Here is a 27,158-nt window from a genome sequence, read left to right on the forward strand (position 1 = left end):
ATAGTTACTTGAAACATTAATAATTTGCAAAACTTTTTTTGTGGTATTAAGGATAATGTGCTTGAAATGACAACTATTTTGTCTTTTGCTGTTTTTTGTCCTTTTGTTTTTCTTGACTTTCTTTATCAATATCATTTGCAAAACAACCTAAGTTGAAAGTTGCATATGTTGAAAGGGCCCCCCTGCACAGAAATGTCAAATTACAAACATTCAAACACTGCACCAACTCGAATGAATAACAAGTGATTATTGGATGTTTTGTTCTGATAAAAACGTACAAAATTTTGGAACGAGTCTGATTCAAAAGGAAGCATTCATTTTGGAACGAACTGTAGAATGTTGAAGTGAGTCAGAGTCATTTTAAAAAAAACAACCCTTGACATCCATTTCCTAACAGTCTTCCTCGCCCTGTTTACAGTTTAGAGAAGCTTCTCTTTGGCAAAACAGAAAATTATTAATTATCTTTTATAAAACAAATCTCTCTTGCTTTCTAAATATAATCTGGATATGACATCACCTAGTCACATGATGGGAATAACTATAATTGGGCAATGACGTATGTTTTCTTAAAGTTAAAACGTTAGCAAAAATTAAAGGAAAATTAAAAATTTGGAACAAGTGGGCTTGTGTGGAAACAGTAAAATCAAAGGATATGATCAAAGAAAGGTTGTGAAAAATTGGACAAATAATACTTAGATATTGCAACCATTATTAATGCCATGGCCTCCTGTTGGCAATACGACGAAGATGTGTGAAGTCACATCCCTGTAATAAACTACATGTATAAAATGTATCTTTTCTGACTTTTTTGGGTGAAACAAACTCTTCATCAATAATTCTTTGAAAACCTGTATTGCATGCCCTCTATACATGTTTCTGTTTGTGGTAACTCCCTTAGAAACTCGGCAGGACAGCATTTTTGCTGGTAAACGTCAAGCTGGTATATAACCAATTACCTTGGAAACATTTTACGTCTAGGTTAATAGGTCATAGTGGCTGACGTAATAGACGACAGATATCACTCTCGGGCCTTTTTATCAAAGTGGAGACAATGGCAGAGTTGGGATTCGAACTAACAACCTTGCGATTATGAGTCCAATGCTCAAACCACTGGACCACACGACAAACATGTCAGATTTTAAACGAGGCAGTTTAGGGTATTAAAATTATGCAGAAGTAATGGGAAAGTTGTTCTCATGTGTCATCACACATCTTTGTCACATTGCCAATGGGATGATCTACATTACAATAATGATATCAGCTTCAAATGCTCTTAACTTTTTTCGTCAATCTTTCTCAATCCTTTGTTGTTCTGTTTCCCTGACTTTTCTGTTTTCCCACAGGATATTAAAATCTTGTTCCAAAGGTTTCATTCTCCTTTAATCATGGAAAGCATTAGGCCTACTCTGAGCAGCTGCATCTTTCTGCCCGGTAAATTTTTTTGGGGGGAGGGGGGGGGTCGGGCCTACGGCTACTTTTCTGTTTAAATCTGCAACATTGGATAACAATATGATGAATGGGGGTTTTCCAGTGCTCCTTTGAGCATTTCAGGGGATATAATCGCCCCCAGCCCCTAAGTGATTTTTGTTTTCCATTCTAGGCTACATGTACCATCTACATGTAATTGGTTGATCTGTAATTTATACTTAAAATCTTTCATTCCGTCCAAACAGATATGTATCAGTACATGTATCTCCCAACATATACATGTAGTGCCCTAGACCATGCACATATGATAAACTTCTGTATTAACAGTAATAATAATAGGTCCATTTATATAGCGCAGTACTATGTGCATATACTCTACTGCATTTGAAATTGGTATCACAGTAATGTGAGAGATACATATTTTGAAAAAAAAACTAGTAACTGGTCTTTCCACATATCTTCTGTACATACATACATGTACATTTCCCCAACAAAGGTAAAACAGCTTCCTACATTTACAATCATAATAACATAATGAGCCAAAAATTTGAAGGGTGTCATACCAGTCACATCATATGGGACAAATTAACCTTTTTAATAATTAAAAAAAAAATTGAATTTGAATAGATTTCAATGAAAAAAATATTAAGAGAATCATCATATTTCTTTTTCACTCTCTTTTTGACAATTTTTATTTCTGGTCATCTGTGCATTAGCTTTTAGATACATGCACACTCCTCCCAAAATACCCTAAGATCAGTTTCAAGCAATGAGCATAAGTGTTTGAGACAGACAAAATTTGCCATTTTCGAACCATTTAAAGTCAAGGGTTACAAAATGGCAAGTTGTTCACTGTGTATCATAATTCTTTCTTCTTCTTCTTAATAAAAGTCCATCATCTGGACTTCTGGTGTATTATTGTACAACATGTATATTTGGCAGGTCTGATCTGGTGTGGAATACACGTATGTACAGTGCCATTTTAAAATATTCTATAAAGTCAAAGTTACTAAGTGCAGCTACATTATTTTTAACATGCTCCTCTACAAGAGGCAAACAGTTTTCTCTAGCGTTGCTGTTTTCTTCCCTGTGCTGTGTGTGACTGTGAAAATGTTGTAATCCCCCCCCCCCCCCCCCATTTGGCCTTGCAGCCGACGCATTTAAAAGTAAATTTCCAGGTGAACAAAAGTTACAAATAGACAATTGAAACACCAAGCGGGAAGTTTTTTTTACAAAGACCATAGAATGAAGAACCATGCCAAGTCCATGCCATGGTCATATATTATTTATGGCATGGAAACACTGGCCGCCGCGCCTTGGCCTTGCCTAGCAGCTCTCGGCCGGAGTGTTCACGGGGCCAAACACCGGTGTCTGAGTCCCCCGTTCCCGCTCTCGTGCTATCCTCCCAATCTGTCATCCACGACCACGGCATCAATTATCACCATGATCAATATCATTCATTCACTCTTCACAACTAAAGGACAATTCAATAAGTCACTACATTCCATATGATGGATAAATGCATCATTAGCATGAACATAAGGAATGAAATCAGTCAACTTACCACGAAAAGATAGCCGCGTCTGACGTCTGCGTCCCTCCGATATCCTGATGAAGCTCCTCCAACCAGTTCCCCGAATATAATATATGATGAAAAGATGACTCATATAGCATAGTCTTGATGTCCAGTTAATATTACATCTATACAAAGCCAAAGTTTTACGTACATGAAGAATTTTTATCTTTATTTTACTATCAATTTGTTTATATAATTTTTAGTAATTCTTAATCTCCTTTTTACAAACTATTATTATATATGAAAAGCTTGTATATAATTTATATTGTTCTCCTTCACAATCAAACACATATATGGGTCTGTATATTTAGACTAAATAAGATATATAAAATATATGGCACGCATGCATACTACACAAAGATCTTGATTGTTATATGTCCTTGTTAAGTTATAAATTCTTAAGAAATCAACCAGAGTCACAATGTTACAACAGAGTAAAATGATAAAGTTATAGACCCAAAACAAAACTAGAGAAAATATTCAAAAAGCGGAGGGGGCAGGACGTATAAAACAGAGCTACAAAGGATGATCAATCAAAAGATGAAAAGCTAGGTTCTTTAATTATTTTCTGATTTTTTTTTTGGGGGGGGGATGCGAAGATACTTATATCTTTATTCTTTTTAATCTATCACTTTTTTCAGCCTAATCACACTGTGGTAGGTCCAGACGGGTCGATTCACCCCGTCATTCCTTTTCTTGTTCTAACAAAAATTAGGAAAGGCGCGAAGGAACGGAGGAAAGAAAAGAAAGAAAGAAAGAAAGAGGGGGAGGGAGAGAAAGAATTTATTACACGAAAAGTGACCCTCAAAAAAAGTTGATTTCAATAAAAAAAAAAAAGTCCAACGAGCATGACACTGCAAATTTCCTCAAATTTGGATCAGCTTTATGATATTTTCAACACAATGAGGGGTCGATATGACAGTCACTCTCTCATTCTATTATGAAATATTCAAAGGCCTAATAGGGGCTAATTTAAACAATAAAAACAAAATAAATGGTGAATGAGGAACATCATCGACTCTCTCATTTGCATGTCGCTGAGATGTCGCATTTAACTGCTTTGTGGAAAGTAAGCCAAACGTCAGAATATTGTAACTATCCTGTTTTACTTCCGATTTTGATAAAATTCTCAGCGTTATGCATTCTGAAATCATCGAATTTTAAAACAGAAATTTCTTGAAATGTCAACTCTCTTTCTTTTTCTTGTAATCAAGGAAACATTAACGCAAAGTTCATTTTTATGATATTTAAACATAATCAAATAAAAGGGTTTCGATTATATGAACCTGATAACTTTATCCATTGAAAGCGCGACTTAATTAAAAGATTAAGTGGAATCGAAACTCCAGAAGTAGTCTCGAAACTTTTTTTTGTTTTGAATAATACGTCGTTAGTGTATATTGGTTGGGCGCCCTCTGTGTTTCTAAGCAGAAAACAGAAATGCAAGACACCACTGACTTCACTTTCAATGAAATTGCCAAATCCCACCGCCCCCAGCTCATCTTTCTACATTATCCTTTTCTTTTGCCCCTATTTACTTATCTTCTTCTTTCTTTCCATTTCATTCTTCCTTCCATCTTTGTTTCTTTTTTTAACGAATCCTATAAATATCTTCCATCTTATCTTCAGCTCCTACCCATATTACTCTGTGCTTCTCCTCTTCTTCCTCTAGAGTCTCCTTTTCCTTCTCCATCTCCCCCTTCTGCATTTTCTTCATCTCCTACTCCCCTTCTTCTTCACCTTCTTTTTCTTCCTCCTCTTTTTTCTTCCCTTTTCTTCTCGACCTCCACCTCCCCCTCCTGCTTCCTTCCTCCTCTTCTGTCTTTTCTTCTTCTTTGCTCCCCCCCCCCCTTATATCTTCTCCCCATACTTCTGTCTCCTCATCTTCTTTCTCTTCTCTTTTTCTTCTCCATCTCCCCTTCTGCATTTTCTTCATCTCCCACTCCTTCCCCCTCCTCCCCTTCTTTATCTTCTTCTTCCGCTTCTCCTCATTCTGCTTCTTCCTCCTCCTTTTTCTTCTTCTATTTTTGTTTGCATTCTTCTCCCCCTTCTTCTCTCTCTTTCCTTATCTCTTTATCTACACCATTGCATCCATAAGAAATAAAGACGAAAGTCATGACTTGTATCGTTTCCCACAGAATATCACAAAATATTCTGTCAAAAGCATTTATTTACCACACCTAGTAATATAACCTCTTCCACATAATACAATGTCACATTACACAACACATAGACAGCTCTTTTATATGAATTTAAATTGCACTTGTTTTATATTTCAAAACATTTGATGAAGATCACACACTCTAAAAACAAATCAGTCAAAAATGACTAGATAATAGGGTCAGCTGGGTGCAACTGTTATTCTAGTCATATTTGATTATTTTCTAGTCATATTTTACTAGAACAGATTTATTTCTGACTAGAATATATGTCAGAAATGTGAATATCAGTGATTGCCATATCAGTTGTTCCCAGCTGACTACTGGTCTAGTCAATTTGACTGATTTGTTTTAAGTGTGCAGGAAACATGATTATAAGTACTTGATCAAGAATTCACTAAGTGGGTGGTGACAGTACATTCTAAGCATTCATTGGATGGGAGGGGCTTGTCACGGTGAATTACTCAGAACGATCTGGGCCCTGACTTAGAAAGAGTTACGATTAATCCAATCAATCTCAACTGTGTGGAAACCAATCCATACCATAATTTATTCTAAAAGAAATTTGCTAAATCTCCTTAGCTAACAAAGAGAATCACACTGAATTTTCCGCATACATTCGTAATTCTGAAGCTTCGTTATTCCGAAGGTTCGGATATTCCAAAGGTTCGTTATTCCGAAGGTTCGTCAGTCCGAAAACGAAGTGAGGTTCGTAATTCCGAAGGTTTGTTAATCCGAAAACAAAATGATTAACGAACCTTATTTCGTTTTCGGACCAGCGAACCTTCGGAACAACGAACCTTATTTCGTTTTCGGATTAACGAACCTTCGAAACATCGAACCTTATTTCGTTTTCGGATTATCGAACCTTCGGAAGAACGAGCCTTCGGAATAATGCCACAAATGTTCGGATTAACGAACCCTTAAAATTTATGTTTTCGGATTAACGAACATCGAGGTATAGGCAATTTACGTGTTTCGGAATTACGAAGTGTAACTGAATTTTCAAGTGAATGATGAAGGTATGAATATACATCATATCTAGGAAATATTTTGAACAAATTTGCACTGTAGATGTTGGCGTTGCTGGCTCTCCATAGTTGTGGTTGATCAGATTGGATCAATCGCAATTCTTTTTAAGATGGGGCACTGGGCTTCGTATCACAAGCAGTTGCGAGATTTGAATCAAACTCAAATTATGATTAATCTATATTTGTGTAGTTTAGGACATTAGGGATAAGAATTTAAGATTGATAACAATTTTATTTTGCATCTAATTTCTTCACAGCTCTTAGTCGGGCAGGGTCCATGGTCAGATTGGTGCTTTGCTGTTCGTAAAAATATGAATGACTTTACACGCCCAACTGGAAAATTCAGTGTTTAAGCATGTGAAATACTACATTGAATTGCTTGCATGAATACACATAGAAACAGAAAGAATATATACATCACTTGATCAATATGAAATAAAAATGATAATAATATTCAGATCTAAAATAAAGAGGTATCTGTTCTGTAATGGAAATTAATAAATTGTTTCATAGAAGCACTATACAAATTTGTTTATTATCATCATTATTCATAATAATGTAATATCATAATAGTAATGATACTAATGATAAGAATAATAGTAATGACAACAATAAGAATAATGATAATAATAATAATGATATTACCAACAATAATATTGATAATAATGATCATAATAATAGTAATATTAATAACAATAATAACTGCCTTGTTATTATGTTATTACCATTATCATAATATCAATAATGATAAAAAAATTAGCAATAATACTAATAATCATAACAACAACAATATAACGTTAACTGCGTTGTTATTTTGGTATTATCATTGTTACTATGATGAGAAGAATATTAGCAATGATAATGATATCAAGAATTACATTGAAACATGGACCTTAAAATAATGTATCAATCTGTCCACAGAATATAATACATGTACCTAAATAATCTCTAAGAATTATATTTAACCTTCTTTTCTCTTTTGTTGTTCTTTTGTGAAAGTAACATCTCTATTTTTTGTTCAAAATTTTATAGATTTATCTTAATGAAGTACTGTGATAATTGGCTTAAATTTTGTGATGCAAACATATTCTAGTGCATGAACATCACAAAACACATGACAGTGTTGCAAGCTTACAATACATACACACGTGACAACATAAGGAAATATCACTTCTGCCACTGAAAGCAAACAAATCACCACATGGCTAATGTATAAATCGAACGATAAATTATACAAAACATGCATTGAATATTTGTAAACTTATATATACAGTGCGTCCCAGAAAAAAGGAAACCGGGACTCCCATGTCTTGTTTTCTTCAAATGCAAATAAATTCTGATATTTCATTTACATAAATGTAATCATACAATTCAATTATTCCTCTTTGAATTAATACATTTAATGTATTAATGAGAAAGATGGGTTTGACATTTTAATGTCAAAATCAGGTTGTGCAGAAAAATTGGTTCTTGATACAACAATTGACGATTGGCTCATTAGCATTTCTTTTGTATTCTTTAAGTTTCTCTCACTGATCCCTGAAATGGGAGCGGATTTAGATTCACATGTGAGTTTCTGCTCAAAATGTTTCTGATATGTCTCTATATTTATTGTTTGTAATCTGCCATACGTGAACGATTTGCTAAGCTCTTGGTTTAGAATCAGAGATGAGATTCCACTCTTGCCATGAGTATCAAATTTATAGTAAAAACATATTTTGTGAAATCTTTCTCTGAATAACGGGTTTCCTTTTTTTGTGCGACACACTGTATATATTTATTTCCGTTTTGAAGCAGTTTGCAAATAGAGTTTGATATCGCAAACAAATATCTACAAGACTTTGTAACCCGTTGTCAGAAAATTTGGCAATTCAAAAATATGCTATATTTGTATTCCTATGGTGCTGTACATGTTGAGACAACTTCTTAATTATACAGTGTAATAGACTCTCCAGTGGGATGCTGTCTCATTCACACACGGATGTTATGTATCAAACAATAGACTTGCAGATTTGAATTATTTTTTAATAACAAATAATGGAAATAAAATCACTGTGATGCTACGCTTATGAAGCATTGGATGGTCAGGCACATTATACAAAGTTTTGTTTCATTGACCCATTTCATAAAAAATACAATTATCATAACTTTGCCATTCGATGGTAACTACCATGGTAACGCTGATCTAAAGCCAATCAAAATCAAGGATTCCATGCAGTTACCATGGTAACTTTAATGTAACAGGGCCCAGGAGAGAAGATACTCAATCTTCAATGATTATTTCAATCCATTTCAGCAAATTACTTGATTCCCATAGATTTTGAACAGTAACGGGTTAGAACAAAAACAATAGTTTTAATTTCAATATCAAACAAAAATATACAACTTACTACAGTGCAACTTTGTTTTAAATCAGTTAAAAATGTTCCTCATAACTAAAATGGAATTTTTTACAAGGCGAAAAAACAAAACAAAATCAAGCTAATAAAAAAAATAGCGAGCTGCATTGGATTTCTTAGTAGAATTACTGTATAAACTTTTGTGCAAAAATACATGCATCTTATCACAAATATTCAAATCCTCATAGATACAGAAGTACAGCTGACAATACAAGTTGGATACTGTATATGTAATAAAATGCCATTTACACATCATTACTATCGAGTAAATCAATTTAATATACATCAATTCTGACATACATGGATAGGAATATTTGTACATACACATTACACACACACCCGAAATATTGTCAAAACCAAAATTAAGTCAATCAACATGTACATGTAGACTGGGCAAAAGCAATTCCATATCATATCATGATAAAAAAATATACAACCCTGTATAATCATTGTCACAATATTTAATTGAGAAAAAGACGATTACAATAATGAGCTCAGCGGTGTAACTTTTAGTACATTTTTTATGTATTTGTTTCAACAAACTTGATGAAAATGATTATGACAATCAAAATGTGTAAAAAGGGCCCTACACTGCAAAAGTGTCTGGTGTTAATTTAACACCAGCCTTGGTTTCTATATCAGAAAACACCTGAGAAGTGTTGAAATAACACCACTTAGAATAACACTGATTTTGGTTTAACACTGTAACTTGGTGTTGCTCAAAGGCCAAATTGGTGTTAGCCTAACGCCAAACTGGTGGTGTTTCAACTCCTCTCTGGTGTTTTCCATTATAGACACAAGGCTGGTGTTAAATTAACACCAGTGTTTATGCAATGTAGGAGGTTTGAAGAGTGGGCAGTATCCGTGAGAATTATCCTGAAACAAGTACTCTAAACAAGGATTCAAGGGCAGGCCACTAGCACACCCCTAAAGCAGATTTTGTGCAGATATTCTAGATATTCCACTTGTTACTCAGGGGCCGATTGCACGAAAGGGTCTTTGCAAGAACCGTCTTTCGTGTCGCCCATTTATTATGATGCACCATGTGAAACGCATTTTAAATAAATTACCTGCAAACATATTTTATTCATCCGTTAAAGAAAACAAAATCTTTGTTTAAGAAATGTGAAATATACTGAAATTGCATACAAATTGGTTTAAATGCTAGCTAACAAATTTTATTTGTTTTTCATACATTTCAGGAATATCCCACATACAGGGCATCATAAAAGATGGGCGACACAAAAGACGGTCCTTGGAAAGACCCTTTCGTGCAATCGGCCCCAGATATATTATAAACTACGAGGTGGCTTGAAGGATTTCCATTCATTCGTTCTTGTTACAGTTGGTTCCACAGTTGGTGCAAAGTACATGGTTCCACAGTCGGTGCAAAGTACATGGTTCCACAGTCGGTGCAAAGTACATACCCTTTTCATATTTAGGTTATCATGATTCATGGGGCTTTTTTTTCCCTCCATTTTTGGGACGTTCTTGACATTCTCTTCACATTCCGTGCCTAAACGCCAACATTAATACATTTTCCATGTTTTTTTCTTGCGCATGCTGTTCACTCTTCAGTAGTGGCAGTGACCCCCACACAAACATCAACTGCCCGCAAAAGGGCAAAAACTTGATTATTCTTCTCAATTTAAGGAATAACAGATTACTTTCGACCTTTGGAAAAGTTTGTTATAAGCTACTTAAATTGTTGCCTCAGGTTGACTCGGCGCAAAGTACCGGTTGTCTACGAAAATTGCAGACTAGTTTGTTTTTTTCAAAATGCTCGTCTTAGTCTAAGTATAGAACCTGTGTTTTTTCAGTTCACCTTCTGATTGGCAAGGAAGCAGGAGTTGGGATGCTGAGAATATTTCTAGCTTTCGTGTGTTACATTGTCGGGTACAACGGCAGCATTAAAAATTAAAAATGGACAGTTTTTGTGATTTTTCTTGAAGAAAAGGTATACAGATGAACACAAATGCTGAAAATAAAGTGGCAGTTCAAAGGAATCTACAGAAAGGAAAATAAAAAAAAATAACTGCTCTTAGTCTCATACCCACTTTCAGTCTAATTCTCATCTAAGTCTAATGCCAAGACAGTCTATTAGTATAATCCACTCTATCGTTTTGCACTACAAAATGTTAAACTAGAATGTGGTTCATAAACATATGAGCACATAACCCAAATCCTACATTCTCTCCACTGGCTCCCCATACATCACTGTATATCTCCTCCTTACCTACAAAATTCTGAATGGTCTATCCCCCAAATATCTCACAGATCTCATTTCTTTATGTTCTAGCTAGCACCTCCTCAAGACCCCTTTTAATCTGTTAGTATTTTTTTCTCTCTCTTAATTTTTGCCATACTTTCTGTAATTATGCCCATTGAATTTTTTTTCCCATGTAAAGTTAAATACAGAACACAGCGCACTTAGAAACGCCCGTATTCAGTGCCCTATTAATGTTTTGTATTATTGAATCTAAAAATATAGACTTGCAACATTTATATGGTATAGAGGGCACTACAATGTTTCTAAGCACTGCATACTATTACCCCAGCCTTAGCAGTTAGCATGCTTACCCTATCGGCACATCAAGCATTCAAGGAATCCCTTCCTTCCGGGTACCCAGTTGCTACACCTGGGTGGAGAGTGGCAAATGTAGATAAACATCTTGCCAAAGGACGCAAGCGCTGTGGTGGGATTTGAACCCCGCACCTTTTGGTTAAAGGTCTAGAGACTTATCCACTGAGCTACAGCACCTGTAAATGGTATTAGACTAGGTGGATATTTAATAGATCAGACAGGTATAGCCAAAACTGAGAATGAGAAAAAATAGTAAATGTGGTAAATGGAAATGAGAAGAAATGGATAGAACAAAGTGAAAGATCTGGTTGTAGATGGATAAGGATTATACCATGTGAGATGAGAAACAATGAACTGATGAGACCAAACAGAAAGATGAAGTGGGCTCATCGTGGTCTAGTGGTTATGTCTATCATCTTTCAATCAGAGGGGCGAAGGGTTCGAATCCCAGCCATGGCGTGTTTTCCTTCCTTCAGCAAGAGATTCACCCACATTGTGCTGCACTTGACCCAGGTGAGGTAAATGGGTACCCGGTAGGATTTCTTCCTTGATGCTTTAAATAGCGCCATATGGCAGCTCAGCTATGGCCAGGGTAGTAATATGGTATCAATGCAAATTTGAGCATTTAGTAACTGCACTTTATATAAATGGACATATTATTATTATCAAGATTAGACCATGTAAGTTGAGACTAAACAGACTGATGATGTTGGATTAGACCTATTTCGGTCAGGATATGCTCCGCTGAGATTCCGTCTGGCTTCATGGCATCCCCTACCTCAATAGACTATAGTATCCCATATGCACTGCAGTGGTGGTATAAGGCATCATGCCATGATGGTATCATGAGCGTGACTGGCAGGTGTATTGGTATGTTATAGTTGCATTACAAACTTGTCCCTGTCTGTTTGGAATCAAAATCTTGGAATTGACATTGCATATTGTGAGAAACTGGTAAGCTGATTGTATCAATCACATAAAGGTAATTTCATTCCAGCGCTTTTTTTTCCATTAAAAGTGAGATTAAAGGAGAAATAAGAGGGTGAGATGGCGCACCATTTCCCCAAAGACGCTGTATTTAAAGATAAATTCCAGTTTTGGTAACGATCTCAAAATGACTTTTCACAGAATCTAATATAATGACCACCCAAGTGTCTGTTTGTATGAATGAAAAATATGTGCCAAAGGATTCTGGGAGAAATTCTGTAATTGCTGAGAAATAAGCAAAATAAGCGCGGATTCGGTCACTTCCGTCGGGTCTTTATTCCAGCAATAATAATACACTGTCCCACGTGTGCCTATCTGTGTTGGTGATCTTCAGTGTGAACATTTTTCAGCATAGATTTCAAGATTTAACAAAGTTCAGTTTATGTAACTGTACCAGATCTAGATCCTCGATGATATTCTGACAATTAAGCCTGGTTTTACAGACTTTCTCATGAAATCAGCATTTACTGCAACTACTGGAATTTCTCTTTAAGCATCAAGCAAACCATCACCATTACAAGTCCTATGGGAGTCTTCTATCTGTATCTATAGGAAGAGGACTATTTAAAGAAAAATCAGAAAATGTTAAAAGAAAAATCCTCCGACACAGCAGATTTTTCAGCCTAAATTAGACCGAACGGGATATAGATGAAGCATGTCCACACAAACTAGGACTACACCAATAAAGAAACTGGTTGGAGAAGAAACAAGGATTAGACTATGTAGAAGTAGACCAATCATATGGTACAGTTCATCATCTCTTCTACCAGACCCGGGACCTGGATCTTCCCGGCCAGCTTTAGACCCATGAATTGTTCCATTGCCTTCGCGCTGACCTTCCGCAGGGTCGGCAGTCTCATCAGGATCTTACCGTATCGCTTCGGCTGGTTCGGGAAGGTAGTGGCAATGTACTTCTGCAGACAGTCCAGATAGGTCTTCTGGAGCGCTGTAACGCTGTCGACATCGACGAGACCAGGAGCATCTAGAACAACAAAAATTTCATAAATGATAATGTAAAACATATAATAAAGATGTCTTCTTAATTTTGTTACTCTGATGACATTGACATTACCAGGGCCCTGTTGCATAAAAGTTACTATCATTATAGTAACTTACTATCCAATGGTACTGCACTGAAATCCTTTATTCTGATTGGCTGATTAGCATTATTACCATGGCAACAGGGCCCAGGAGCATCTAAAATAATAATTGAATTAATGATAATTGTTTACAACGTATAAAATCTTGAGAGACTTTCTGCACACCTTTGGATAACGACTGGTATATTCACTGGTGTTAATTTTCGGGAGATATATCACAAATATATTTAGTACCTTCAGTTGACCCATATTGCCCTCGTCATGACTTGTCAACTACTTGGGAAATAAAGGTATATCTATATATAAAGGTATATTTAAATCTAAAGCCAATTCAATATATGATGCACCACGCCGTACACTGGGGTACCGTAGTACCCCAGGATATGGCGTTGTGCAGCGCCACCTTGTATTGTAATAGTGTACAGTTACATTGTTGTCATGGTGATCACGGTCGTATGATCGGTGGGACAATCATGACAATGATCACAATGCCTATTTATTCATTATTGAACAGTGAAGATTAGAACAGAACATGAAATTTAGAATAAAATTATCATTTGCATGCATTAATTGTTACATAAGATTACTAAAAAGAAAGAAAAAATCTGTAAAAAACATTAAAATAAACTTGTACACATTTTTTGGTAACCCAGGGTACAGCGCAAAAAAAAATTAATAATTCAACAAAATGGCGGATTATTATTCGGTATCCCAGGGTACCAAATACTGCATCATACCTACCAACCCTATCCATCTACAGGGGAAACAGAGAAACACTGTATCGTCTCTCATTAGCTGTGTGTTATCAGGACTTTAGGTGGAGCCGGTTGGGCGCAGGTTCAGTGTCCTTTAAATCTTACCTTTATTTTGCTGGGTTTTTCCTATGAGAATCTCAATAAATCCCTTAAAGGGATAGTCTAGGCTGTAAATATTTATATCTCAATAAGTAGAGTAAAATTCATAGAGCAAAATGCTGAAAATTTGATCAAAATCGGATAACAAATTTATTAATTTTTTAAGATTCGCATTATTCCGGTGAAACAGTACCAGGCAAGTCTTTATGAATATTCATTAGGTGGGCTGATGATGTCATATCCCCACTTGTTCTTTTCTATTTTATTATATGAAATTAGGTTTATTTAAAAAAAATTCTACAAAGAACTAAAACGATGGGATTGACAACTAATTAGTGCATTAGCTACTTATTGCCGCAATTTATTTCATTATAATAGAGACACATCATTTATCATTATGTATGAAAAAATGAAATATTTATGATTTCATGCAATAACATAAGAAAAGGGAAAGCAGAGATGTGACATCAATCACATCATCAGCCCACCTATTGAATATTCATGACGATGTGCATATAACTGTTTTAACAAAAGATGGATAAACTAAAATTCAATAACTTTGTTATTTGTTTTCCGATTTTGATGAAATCTTCAGCATTTTGCTCTGTGAATTTTACTCTATTTATTCAGATATATTTTAGCCCAGACCATCCCTTTAAGATGTGTCTATTCAATGCTTCCTACTTCTTAATTTATCATTGTATTTTTACTTTTTTCTCTCTTTCACTGCGCATTGGGCACTCTGCAGAGAGGATTTGGCGCATTGCAAACCCCATCTATTATTATTATAAACGTAACCATTTTTGGATGAGCTTGTAAAAAGAACTATGTGTACACTGTATGCTCGTTCCCACCCTATTCTTTGTAAAGATTCACGTATTTTGTAATGATTCAGAACAAGAAATAAAGAAAAAGGATTATAATTCATTATCAAAGAAAACTGTATACAGTGATATTAATGAGGAGGCCATATAAACAAGAAACAACAAAAGAGCAAGAGATGGGTCAAGAGAGTGTGAAAGAGAGAAAGAGAGAGAGAGAGGGAGAAACAAGTAAAATGCCTTTGGCAGTCTCGCCTGCATCATTATTACAATCCAATAATAGCAGCAGTGCTGGCTTTCAAAACAAATTAAATGTGATTTTTTTTTCAAAAAGTGAGGAAAAAACAAGCATTTATTTGAAACTCAATCCCTTATTTGCCGGTTTGACATGACCTTTGACCTTTGCTCAGTGACCCACAATCACATTCGTTCATTTGCCTATACGTAATAACCATTATGGAATAGGAACTTTACATATACTTGCAAAATAATCCTTAAATTTCACAATCTTAAATGGTGGATAAGTTTTGATGATACTGTACCTGGGGCCTGTTTCATAAAGCTGTTTGTAACTTAGAGATGACTTTTCATGCACGTCTGGTGACCATTTCATGTTCTAAATGACATTCTTTTGTAATTGATGTAGCGCCTAAGAACAGATTTCAGTCCTGCGTAAATTTGGGCATAACTTTACGAACAGCTTTATGAAACACCACCCTGGTCAGTTTGTTGACCCTGAAAGACCTTTGACCTTGATCATGTGACTTGCAGCTTATGTCTGATGGTAAGATTTTAATGTTGACACATCAGCCGCCATCAGTAGAGTGGCACATAGGCTTACTCTGCTAAGCGATCGAGACAAATAGGGGGGGGGGCAGATGCATGCATGGGTAAGCCATATAAAGCAATACAAAAGAGAAAGCAGAAGGCAGAGAGTACAAGATGGAGGGATTTTATAATAGAACAGATAATTGGGGAAGCCATAATTCCAAAAAAATGTGTTAGAAACAGAGAGAGAGAGAGAGAGGGGGGGGGGGGGTGAGATGGATAATTCATGTATAAGTAAAATGGAGAAGAGACTGAATGATTGCTAATGGAGAAACCATACAGAAGTGAGGAAGAAAGAAAATAATAGAAAGAAAAGAGGGGAGAAAGGAAGAAATAGATGGGGGAACCATGACGCTACAGAAAATAAAGAGACAGTGAGAAAGAAATTGATAGAGAGAAAATAAGAGAGAAGGGGGAAAATAGAAAGAAAAAATGAGAGGGAAAAGGAAAACACTAAAGAAAAATTGAGAGACCCTCCACCCCACTCAGAACCCACAACAAGACGCTCATGATCTACTTTTCAAATGGAATAAAATCTGAAAAATGATTTTGGCACACTAATTTCCTTTTCACACTGTATTCCTTAACCCCATACTATCTTTTTTTTGTTTCACACTGACTTTCTTAACCCCATACTATTTGCTGAGCCGAGATTAATGCCTTAACCATGGATTATCGCACAGGTCATGAATATTGACGATTTTGCCACATAGAGCATGATTAATGGGCATTTTCGATTTCTGTGTTTGGCTAATGCTTAGCCCCACTTTTACTCAGCCCGGTTTCGTTTCACACTGTATCTCTTAGTAACGCAATAAGCCGGCTTTATGCAGGGCCAGATAGTACACTACTATTTACCGTGCTAGCCTACTTTGCTAAAACGTAGTGTAAAAACGAAGTGGGCTAAGGTTAACTCCAAAAAATGTACAGTGTGAAAAGCACATGCTTCAGGTACTTGCAAATTATTTGACTGATGGTTATATATTTTCTTACCATATTCCAGTACTTGTAATAATGTATGTTCAATGTTTTATACTATAACAATAGGACCCCATTGGAAATAAGTCTTTCGGCTTTCATGGGCTATCCTGTCAAGGTATTCTTCAATTTCATTGTAATCATCTGTGATATTCTTGACGAATAAAATCAATCAATCAATCAATCAATCAAGCAGTCAGTCAACCAACCAACCAGTCGGTCAGTCAGTCAGTCAGTCAGTTAATCAATCAATCAATCAATCAGTCAGTCAGTCAATCAATCAATCAATCAATCAATCAGTCAGTCAGTCAGTCAATCAATCAATCAAGCAATCAATCAATCAATCAATCAATCAATCAGTCAATCAATCAATCAATCAATTCTGAGAAATGGGGTGGTGGGACACACTACATTGAGTTGTGAATCGGATAGGATTGAATTTTCCCTGCACCAGTTGTACCCACCTGGAAAACAGACCACAAGGCCATTCAGGATACAAAATTCAGTGATATCAAGGCTTAAATCCCTGAGTGTGGCGCAAAACTCTACGGTAGCTTCTGTGAGGTCTCCCCAGCCAATCTCCTTACATTCTGATATTGTCAGCTTACATTTCGTTGTGAATTGAAGCATAGGTAAACAGTCTAATGATCTATGGTTCAAGGAAAGAAAGAATTCATTATAATTGTTTTTTTAAATAATAATTTTAATGACAATGATTATGATGATGATAATAATAACTAATAACAATAATGATAATAGTAGTAGTAATAATAAGAATGATAACAATATTAATAGTAGTAGTTGTAGTAATAATAACAATAACAATAATAATATTTAATAACAATAAAGATGATGATAATGATAATGATGATGATAATAAAATAATGATAGTAATAAAAATAAAGATAATAATAATAATAGTAATAATAATAATAATGATGATGATGATTGTGATTAAGTAGTCCTCACAATTAAATTATATTCTTTCTACATGATGTACCTGAGATAAAAGTAGGCATGTGAAAGTCCTAATATTATATACAGTAACCCATTTCATATGCCATAATTTACATTCATATGGCTTCAAGTCTTAAAAAATAGACTGGGCTATTTCGACGCCTAAAAAGACTGGGGGGGGGGCTGATTCAGCCCCCCCTTATGATCTCGGCCGTTGATCGCACGATCGCGACGAAAATTGGCACACGCGTTACCCATGGCATTATCTACAAAACTATAACATCAAATTTGGCAAAAAATCTCATGTCTCATTAATTATGTTAATTTATGCGTAAAATCATAAGTTTGCTTTAATTAATAAAATAATGCCCCTGAAATGCTAATTTTTGTTTCACATACTCTAGATAGGCATCTGATCAAATTGATTTTTAAAAATTTCAAAATCAAATTTATTTTCTTATGTATTCTATTGTTTTCTAAATTTCTATTTTCTTATGTATTTCTTTGTTTTTCGACTTTTTGTTTTTTATTGTTTTTTCAATGGAAATTGTCAGGGACTTTATTTTGACCATAAACAAGATAAAATTAATTGATTTTAAGCAGTAAAAGGAAAAATAATGAAACATTTATGAATTTTGGCTAAGAACACTATTTGCATTGGATTTGTACACAAATTCACGTTTTTTGAGTAATTTTGGGTCTGCATGCACTTACGAAATGTTGCGTAATTTTGGAACCGCGTACCCGGGGTCACAATTTTGGTCTCAAAAGTTGCGCGAGACTTGAAAGTAAAAAGTCAGCGAGCGACGCGGTCAAAAAATTTTGCGCAGCAGATTTATCGCGAAAAATGTTGAGGGGGGGCTGAATCAGCCCCCCCCCGTCTTTTTAGGGCTTCAAGTCTTACGGCCATGGCTCAAAATAGGCTAGAGTATTTTCTACTACTGCAGGAGTCTTTGTCCTTGATACAAACGTCAAGGGAGGGATTGAAATTCATTACAAATGTCTGGAAAACACAGTAAAGTACTTAAAGGAAACCAAAACCCAAGAAGAGAAGCAATCTTATTGCAAAGAGTAAAATGAGAGGAACAATTAAAAAAAAAGTTTCATCAAAATCGGTTATGAAATAAGCAAGTTATAGACATTTAAAAAGTCTTGTTGTACTTTCTATGGGGATCCTCAAATTGGCAAACGTGCTTCAAAATGGCTGATTTTGTGGACAACTCTCCATTTGTTTTGTACACAAATTTTCAGATTTTCCCCTTTATTTTAATATTTCATATCTCCTCCTGACCTCGATATATGTGATGTGAATTGTATTTTCCCATGACATATGACATGCTCTGAAGGTGGCAAGATGCAATTTGAAAGATAATAAGGAAAATCTGAAAAATTGTGTACAAAACAAATGGAGAGTTGTCCACGAACTCAGCCATTTTGAAGCACGTTTGCCAATTTGAGGATCCCCATAGAAAGTACAACAAGAGTTTTCAAACTCCCATAACTTGCTTATTTCATAACCGATCTTGATGAAACTTGTTTTAAATTGTTCCTCTCATTTTATTATTTGCTATAAGATTGCTTCTCTTCTTGGGTTTTGGTTCCCTTTAACAGTGAATAGTCAAAAAGAGTTAATCTTGACAAGGAACAACTTAACTTATGTAAGGACTAAGGAACTCCTATAAATGTGATTGGTCCAAAGAAGTTTCTTTAAAATTTCTTTAAATGCACCTCTCATGCTTATGTAAGGTGGTCCTGAGAGATAATTCTTTATGTATCCCTTTACATCCATCCCAGGATAAGGAATAATATAACTTTGTAAGTCAGTCCTGAGCCTTGATTGGCTGGAGTAGTTTATGTAATTTCACACAAGGAGAAAAATAGGGGAGAGAAATCTCTATATATATCTAGTATAACAGTATGTTTATGTAACAGTATACAAAAAGCGAATAGGCATCAGTACGATGGTGCGAGATTACGCATGAGGTGAAAGAAAGATGCTCTGAATAGAGCGACTCTTTCGTTCACCGAATGCAAAATCTCGAACCATTGCATGAATAAGAATATTAGCTATTTGTGTTGTACAACGCCTCAGAATTTAGCGAAAAATATTAAGAAAAAAGAGTTTTTCCCTGCAATAATCTATGAAAAGTGAGCAAAAAATCGAAAGCGAAAAGCGAAATCCCAAAAGCGCACATGACCTTGGGCAGCATTGCGCATTTAGCCAGCAGGCTTATACGCGTATTGTACCTTCATTTTACTGAGCACAATGAATTAAATTTGTATTGTGACGTCACCTCCTAAAGCCGTGCAACGGTACATTTTGGATGGTACGTCTTGTGTCCAACGGTACAAATGTTTGACATTCAGCCTCCCATTTGCTCGTGTACAACAAGCTAAGTAGGCGTTGTACAATAGGTTACAAGTATGTTTATGTAACAGTAGGTTAATATAAATAGCGGAAGGAAAGTGAAATTTAATCAGAAGATAGTATAGCTACAAAAGAGAGGGAGACGTATGTCTCAGAGCTGGTATTTTATTGCTCCTTTACATGTATGCCTACGATCAATGAATGAGTTGATGAGGAACAATTGAAATCAATAAAGGCACTCTCTTACCTGTAAGCTAATCGAAGGACATTAAGATCCATGAACGAGGCTTTCAGGAGTGACATCTGGTCTTCTAGGCATAGCTGTTTGAACATAGGTATAGACTTGGCCCATTTGACCATCATATACAGCTCTTGGAACCCTCCTTGCATCAGGTCTTGGATTGTGAAGCCGCGGACAGAGTACGGCGGGGGTGAGAACTCGTTGGGGGAGGGGGGCATGAAGTTTGGCATCCCGTCCATCGGGGGCATCATGCCCGGAGGGGGCCCTAAATAACAAAAAATAAATGAAATATAAAGCAATTACAAAGGCAGATTGACTGAGACTGACAATGCAAAAGATACTGAATAAACACCATGGACATGTATGTTTTGAAAAACAGCAAATTGTACAATACATAAGAACATGTTGGATCTACAGTTCCCTATTCTTCCTATTACTGTACATTATACAGCAAAGAAACATGGATCATGCGGGAAGTGGATCAAGATAGGCTTGCAGTCTTCAAAGTTAGAAGCCTTTAAAGTCAGGAAATGGGGGTCATCAAGAATACTACAAACACAATCATTGAGGAAACTAGAAAGTCAATGAGCAATCATAATTTGAGTTTGTTTTACCCCCCTTTCACACAGTAAAAAAAAATCGTAATTTGAATGATTCCAGTGAACAGTAAGGCTAATGACAAATTTTTTATCACAATCACGAATTCAAATTCTACTCCAAAGGTGAATTCCAGTTGTCTCGCAGTGAGTGAAATGAGCTTATCTGCAAGGTAGGTCACTTGAAGCATCTTGGACCAAGGGTCTGCTTTCTTAAAACTTGTTATAATAAGAAATTAGCAATAAGAATTCAAAATAAGTTAAACAAGTGAATCAAGTGCAATTATTTGATTGCTGATGTCAAAGCTGGGGTAACAGTATGCAGCGATTACAAACATTAGTCTCTTAAATCATTCATAATTGTGTTTGTGTAGGAAATATAAATAGATGATTGTCATCACCATCGATGAATCAGGAAAGAGCACAGTAAGCATAAGAAACATACAACTTAATAAAAATTTTGACACATTTGGCTTCCCATAATTCAAGCAGAGTTAGACCATGGTCTATTCCGACTTCAGAATAGGAGCCTATGCATCTCTTCATAGCAGCTTGAACTGCATTTCCCATTATTTTGTAGAAGATGAAATATGAAGATAAGTAATGAAAAGCTGCTTGTTTGATGCCTGCAGACATAAAAATATATGCAGCCCCGAAGCATCTGGAATCAAATGGGGAAGTAAGTCAGAAATAAGGGTCACTTAGCACTGGACATATCTGGAACCGAAGGGGAAATAAGTCAGAAATAAGGATCACATACCACTGAACGTAACTGGAACCAAGGGAAAATAAGTCAGAAATAAGGGTCACTTACCACTGGACGTATCTGAAACCGAAGGGGAAATAAGTCAGAAATAAGGGTAACTTACCATTGGAAGCATCTGGAACCAAAGGGAAAATAAACTAGGGGTCACTTTGCACTGGATGTATCTGGAACCGAAGGGGAAATAAGTCAGAAATAAGGGTAACTTACCACTGGAAGCATCTGGAACCGAAGGGGAAATAAGTCAGAAATAAGGGTAACTTACCACTGGACGTATCTGGAACCAAAGGGGAAATAAGTCAGAAATAAGGGTAACTTACCACTGGAAGCATCTGGAACAAAAGGGAAAATAAGTCAGAAATAAGGGTAACTTACCAGTGGAAGCATCTGGGACCAGATGGGGACTGGCATCACATAATGCCTTTAAGATCAGCCTCCAAGGTTCGTTGTCGCTACCAATCATGCCATCATAGACGGTCTGGGTGTTTTCGTTCGTCGGTGATTGAATGAACTCTGACCCAGCTGGAGAAGGAACTGTTCTGCTGTGATTGGAAGTCGTGGAATCACTGCGGAGTTTCTTGTTCTTTGGCTTGCCTCCTGGTAGTCGGTCTTCTCTAACAGCTGAAGGAAATAATGATAAAAATAATAACTATAATATGAAGTTCAGATTGTATTGTGCAGAATGCAGACCATTTTTAGCCCCCTCTTCAGTGCCATTTATAGTTCACACACATTTAAAAGAACTTGCCAGATGCCTATTTACCTCACCTGGGGTGAGTGCAGTGCATGTGGATTTTTTTTAAGGTAATGACACCAAGGCAAGGATTTAAACACTCGACCCTCTCCTCTGTTTCAAGTCTGCACCCCTTCTTACAAAGAGTTATGATCGATCCGATCAATCTGAAGTACATGGAAATCCATCAGTGTCATAATTCTTTCTTTGGGAAATTTGCACAATGTCCTTAAAAAACAAAGAGGAGCATGAGTACTGCATTGTCAGGAAAACAGTAAATGTATAGAATAGGCCTATACGTCATTTTTGGAAAGTATTTTGAAAAAACATGTATGTTAGATATTGATGTTGCCGGCTTTCCATAGTTGTGATTGATCGGATCAATCGCAACTCATCGTACGACACGCCCTAGGAGACTCCATTGTAATTCAGGGGCCACCAAACCCCAGGGGAGGCCACTTCCATTCACGAGTGGATACCATGCGCGACCATGGGGTCTCGAAAAGCACCCTAAACACGTAATTTTCATATTCTGAAAATGCACCCCTTAACAAGTATTGGCGTGTGAAAACCTACCCTTAACAAGCATTGGAAACAAAACGACACTCTTGGCAAATATTCCCTGAAATGAACCCCTCAACAAGTAAAGGAATGTTTTATTGTTACGGGTCCTTCGATTCGGTAGTCGGCTTTACCTTATGTGGTTTAGTACGACCCCACCTTCTACACCTAATGCAAATCGGACTCTAAACACGAAAAAAGGACATCCTTTTGGGGCAAAATTTACATCCTTTATCAAACATTTTAATTTTGTTTTATAATCCCCGCAAATTTGACCCTAAACACGTAATTTTTCTATCGAAATAGCTACCCTTTTTTCATTATTTTTGTGTTTTTGACACCCTTATCACGTTATGTACGTAACGTGCCCTATCGTAAAAAAAAACATCCTTTTTACGTGTTTTTTTGGTCGCGCATGGTATCCACTCGTCAATGTAAGTGCCCCCCCGGGCACCAAACTCAATACACGCTCTCAAGAATCAGTTTGTTATCCTCTTTTAGTCTTTTACCAATTATCTCTTTGCCAGCTTAGCCTGACTAGAGTCGCACACAGCAGACTGCCTAGTTTGACTCAAGTCACACTCTATAATACACACAGAGTGCATTCAGTTTATTGTTCATAAACACGTACACAGTAGTGATGTGTGTGCATCCCATTGTACACAAAGCTTTTCTTTATAAACACATCAAAAGCTATTGTGAGCTGGATTAGCATAGTTTAGATGCAAAACCCCTCTTAAAGGTATTGTTTAACTTTGTGAGCAGCCGATTTAAAAATTCTCAAACCAAGATGAAACATGTGTACAAGTGCATGTATTAGAAGTAGTAAACCCTGAAAACAATGCAGTATTGAGAATGAAAAGCTAAAATTACAAGGCAAACCCTGATTTTGTAAATAGGTGTCTTATAGCTATGTCTAAATAGTACACATAAGTGTATGGGATGAAATTAAGATGGTGTTTCCGGTCACTCTATATTTCAATTTTTGAAGCACTAAATAATTATTTTCGAATGCAATTTTTTCTGGGTTCTATTTTTATAACTTATCACAGACACAGGTTACAAGTGTGACCTTCTAGCTCAGATTTTTTAAAAGTCAAACCAATGTTTAATAACCAATCACTTTAAGCTGCACCTTAAAATAAATGTGGCAAAGGAGTCATTCTTTCCATTGCAGGCAGAGTCAATGCTGTCCATCACCAAAAATGGAATAAAGGTTTGCACGACAAACATGTCCAGGGGGCCGTTTCATAAAGCTGTGCGTAAGTTAAGAGCAACTTTAAGAATGACCGGTGATCCTTTATTGTGGTAAATGGTATATTCATTAGCGATGGCTACGCAGAAAGGTTCATCGGTCGTTCTTAAAGTCGCTCTTAACTTATGAACAGCTTTATGAAGCACCCGCCCGGACATGCCAATCCTGGTATTTTACTGACTCAACGATACAAATACAGAACTTGACATGTTGTATAATACTGCAGTAACATTAATATGCAACATTTAGCTCTATAATGGAGGGAACCCCCCACTTTTACACTCAAATTTCCATTCCAAAGCAGAGCATTTTTGTCTTATTGAGAAAAAGAATAAAGAAAGCCGCTCCAAAGCATAGCATTTTCTTCTTATCATGGAAAAAGAAAGAAATCCGCTCTAAATCTTCGCATATTTTCCGTTACGCCGTTCCAGCTGTATTGATCTGCTACAATGAGCAGCAATTTTGATGAAAAGCGGCTGCAATGCGCTGCCTGACCATCCCCTCTGCGCTAGCGCACCCGGCCCCCGTGCGAGCTGCATGCATGTATGCCCGTTCCATAAGGATGAATACGCACTCACACACAGGCGACCCATTCCAAGGACCCCCATTTTCACAAGCATTTGTAGTTCCGAAGCCTATTCCGATGACCCTCCTTTTTACAATAAGACCGCTTCAAGGCCCCTGTTTTTTGTCTCAATCGCAGCACAAACCTAGGCCTACTGCTTTTTTGATCGAGTACCCTAGACCCCCTCCCCCCCGACTGCTGTAACATTTGATGGAATGCCATAATCTGACATGGAAAGTGAGAAACAGAGGTTTAAACTGAACATTGTGATCTTGCGAGTTCTAAAAACGTCAAATTATTTTGATTGCATATTATCATGAGAATTTCTATGCCTAGGGTATTCTTTACTTCTCAGTTCAGATGACAGAGTTTGATAGTTTTCCCCTTTTGAGTTTATTTTTCCCCATTTGATCTCTATTTTGGTAGTTCTTTTTAGATATTTTTATGAAATAAAGACAAAAATCGATGAGCCCCATCGGGGGGATTTTGAATTGTTAACCACCAAGTGGTGGCTGCGCTATAGCAAGCTATCTGTGTACGAGGAAATTTTTTTAAAAGTTAAAATATCTTTTTTAAAGTAACTCCTCGAATGTTTGGAACATTTAGATCATGTAGATAAATTTAACTCTGTGCAAACTTTGGTGATAATAACATGGAGTTTGGAACATCAAACCAAAATCAAAATAGGCCTAGGCCTAGTCTTTATTTCTGAATATTTTTTTCTGAAATCTGAATCCTCACCATCTGTTTTCATACCAGCTGTCAAACACTTCTGAAATCGACAAAACTGACAGCTATTCCGACTTGCTTTGTTGATTTCACAGGCGCCTTCCATGTTACTGGGTCCCCTGCATGAATACAAGAGCTGTTTCTGGACCGTTCGCTTGAAAAACCCTTTGCAACCTTCGCAAGAAAATACTGAATAGTGACACCCGGTGCCGCGGTCACCGCACACCAGGCACGGACGTTCTCGGTCGCCTGTTCCACCGGCGTCGGGAATGCTGAATGATCCGATGGAGCTGCCCGGCGAGCACTGGGACTGAGAGGGGCTCTGATCAGAGGCATAATATATCGATGGACTGGACGAAGCGATAGTCGAAGGGCTGGTCGACATCGATACTTGGTCACTTTCATAGCATTCCATCTTCCTTCCTCTAGCTCCTGCCTTTATTTATTCACAGTTCTTTGGCCTGGGGGAAAGAGTAAACGTTAGGCCTCCGTCGATCACTGTCTTGCTTTTTCACCGCGACAGTCCTGCGCCTGAAGTTATCGACCGCATGCTGCGCTCAGCTGTGGATATGGAATGTGAAAAAAATGTCGATAATTTCAGCTCTGGAGAGGCCAGGGGGGGGGGGGCAATTCCAATTAATCTTGAAAAAGACATCCCTTTTAAGTGTTTTTTGTCGCGCATGGTATCCTCTCATCAATGTAAGTGCCCCGGGGGATCTAGGCCATATTTTTTGTTGTTGGAATTAAAGGACAGAAAATTTATGTCATCCGTGGTAAAATGACTGACTTTTTTTTTTTTTAGATACGAGAGAAGAATTTTCTGTTTTGCAAAATAACTTGTGTTTCAGTCCTCTACTCTGTCTGCACCGGGACTGTGTTCATGCCTTGGGAAGAAATCCTGGGGATCGAGGACGGGTCGTCCCCCCTACTCAAAATAGTGGGGGGGGCACAATATAAAATATCCCCCTATCATTTTTGGTATGTCATGATGGAAAGAAATACATACATCATAAAAAATCGAACTAAACGTGTATTTTGGACGAGATGATCTCACTTTCTGGTGGATTCCCCCCCCTTTTAGGGGGGGGGGTCAAACTCCAACCCCTGGTGGGGAGAGATTTCCGCCCTTGACTGTGTGGTCCTGGCGCAGAGGATGTAATAATATCGGTAAATGCTGACAAAATGCTGGTATGTTACTCCATGGTCTTTGCATCAATCAGTGCCTGCATATACTCATTATGTTTGGTGATTAGTCCTTACAATTACCAGGGAGAATGTAACTACAAGGTGGCAGGGTGGTTAAAGGACAACTCCACCCCAACAAAACCTTGATTTGAATTAAAAAAAAGAAAAATCCAGCAAGCATAACGCTGAAAATTTCATCAAAATCAGATGTAAAATAAGAAAGTTATGACATTCTAAATTTTCGCTTCATTTCGTATTTTATCATTTGAAATACGAAATATTCTAATTTTCTCCCAATTGTCCTGTGAAACAAATTTTTATTTCTCCCTGAACATGTGTAATTACCATTGTTTAACATTTTATGGTTCAGTCAAGTTTGTCCTTATTGTCAAATCTGTCAAAATTGAAATATTGTATAATTAAAAAAACAAAACAAAAGAAATTATGATTGATGGGCATC

At 36.7% G+C, this 27,158-nt stretch overlaps 1 protein-coding gene across 1 annotated transcript; it reads right to left on the minus strand.

Annotated features, from left to right (window-relative positions):
* Positions 1 to 12,581: 12,581 nt before the first annotated feature.
* Positions 12,582 to 26,059, minus strand: LOC121420469 (retinoic acid receptor RXR-like). The gene is made up of 5 exons (XM_041615114.1): positions 25,526 to 26,059; positions 22,046 to 22,291; positions 20,318 to 20,576; positions 17,210 to 17,394; positions 12,582 to 13,146 (listed from the first exon to the last, which is right to left on the minus strand). The coding sequence occupies exons 1-5, from the start codon at positions 25,926 to 25,928 to the stop codon at positions 12,902 to 12,904; spliced, it is 1,338 nt and encodes a 445-aa protein (XP_041471048.1). The 5' UTR covers positions 25,929 to 26,059; the 3' UTR covers positions 12,582 to 12,901.
* Between the last annotated feature and the right edge of the window lie 1,099 nt (positions 26,060 to 27,158).

Source organism: Lytechinus variegatus, chromosome 8 (assembly GCF_018143015.1).
Source record: "Lytechinus variegatus isolate NC3 chromosome 8, Lvar_3.0, whole genome shotgun sequence".
Classification (NCBI taxonomy): Eukaryota; Metazoa; Echinodermata; class Echinoidea; order Temnopleuroida; family Toxopneustidae; genus Lytechinus; species Lytechinus variegatus.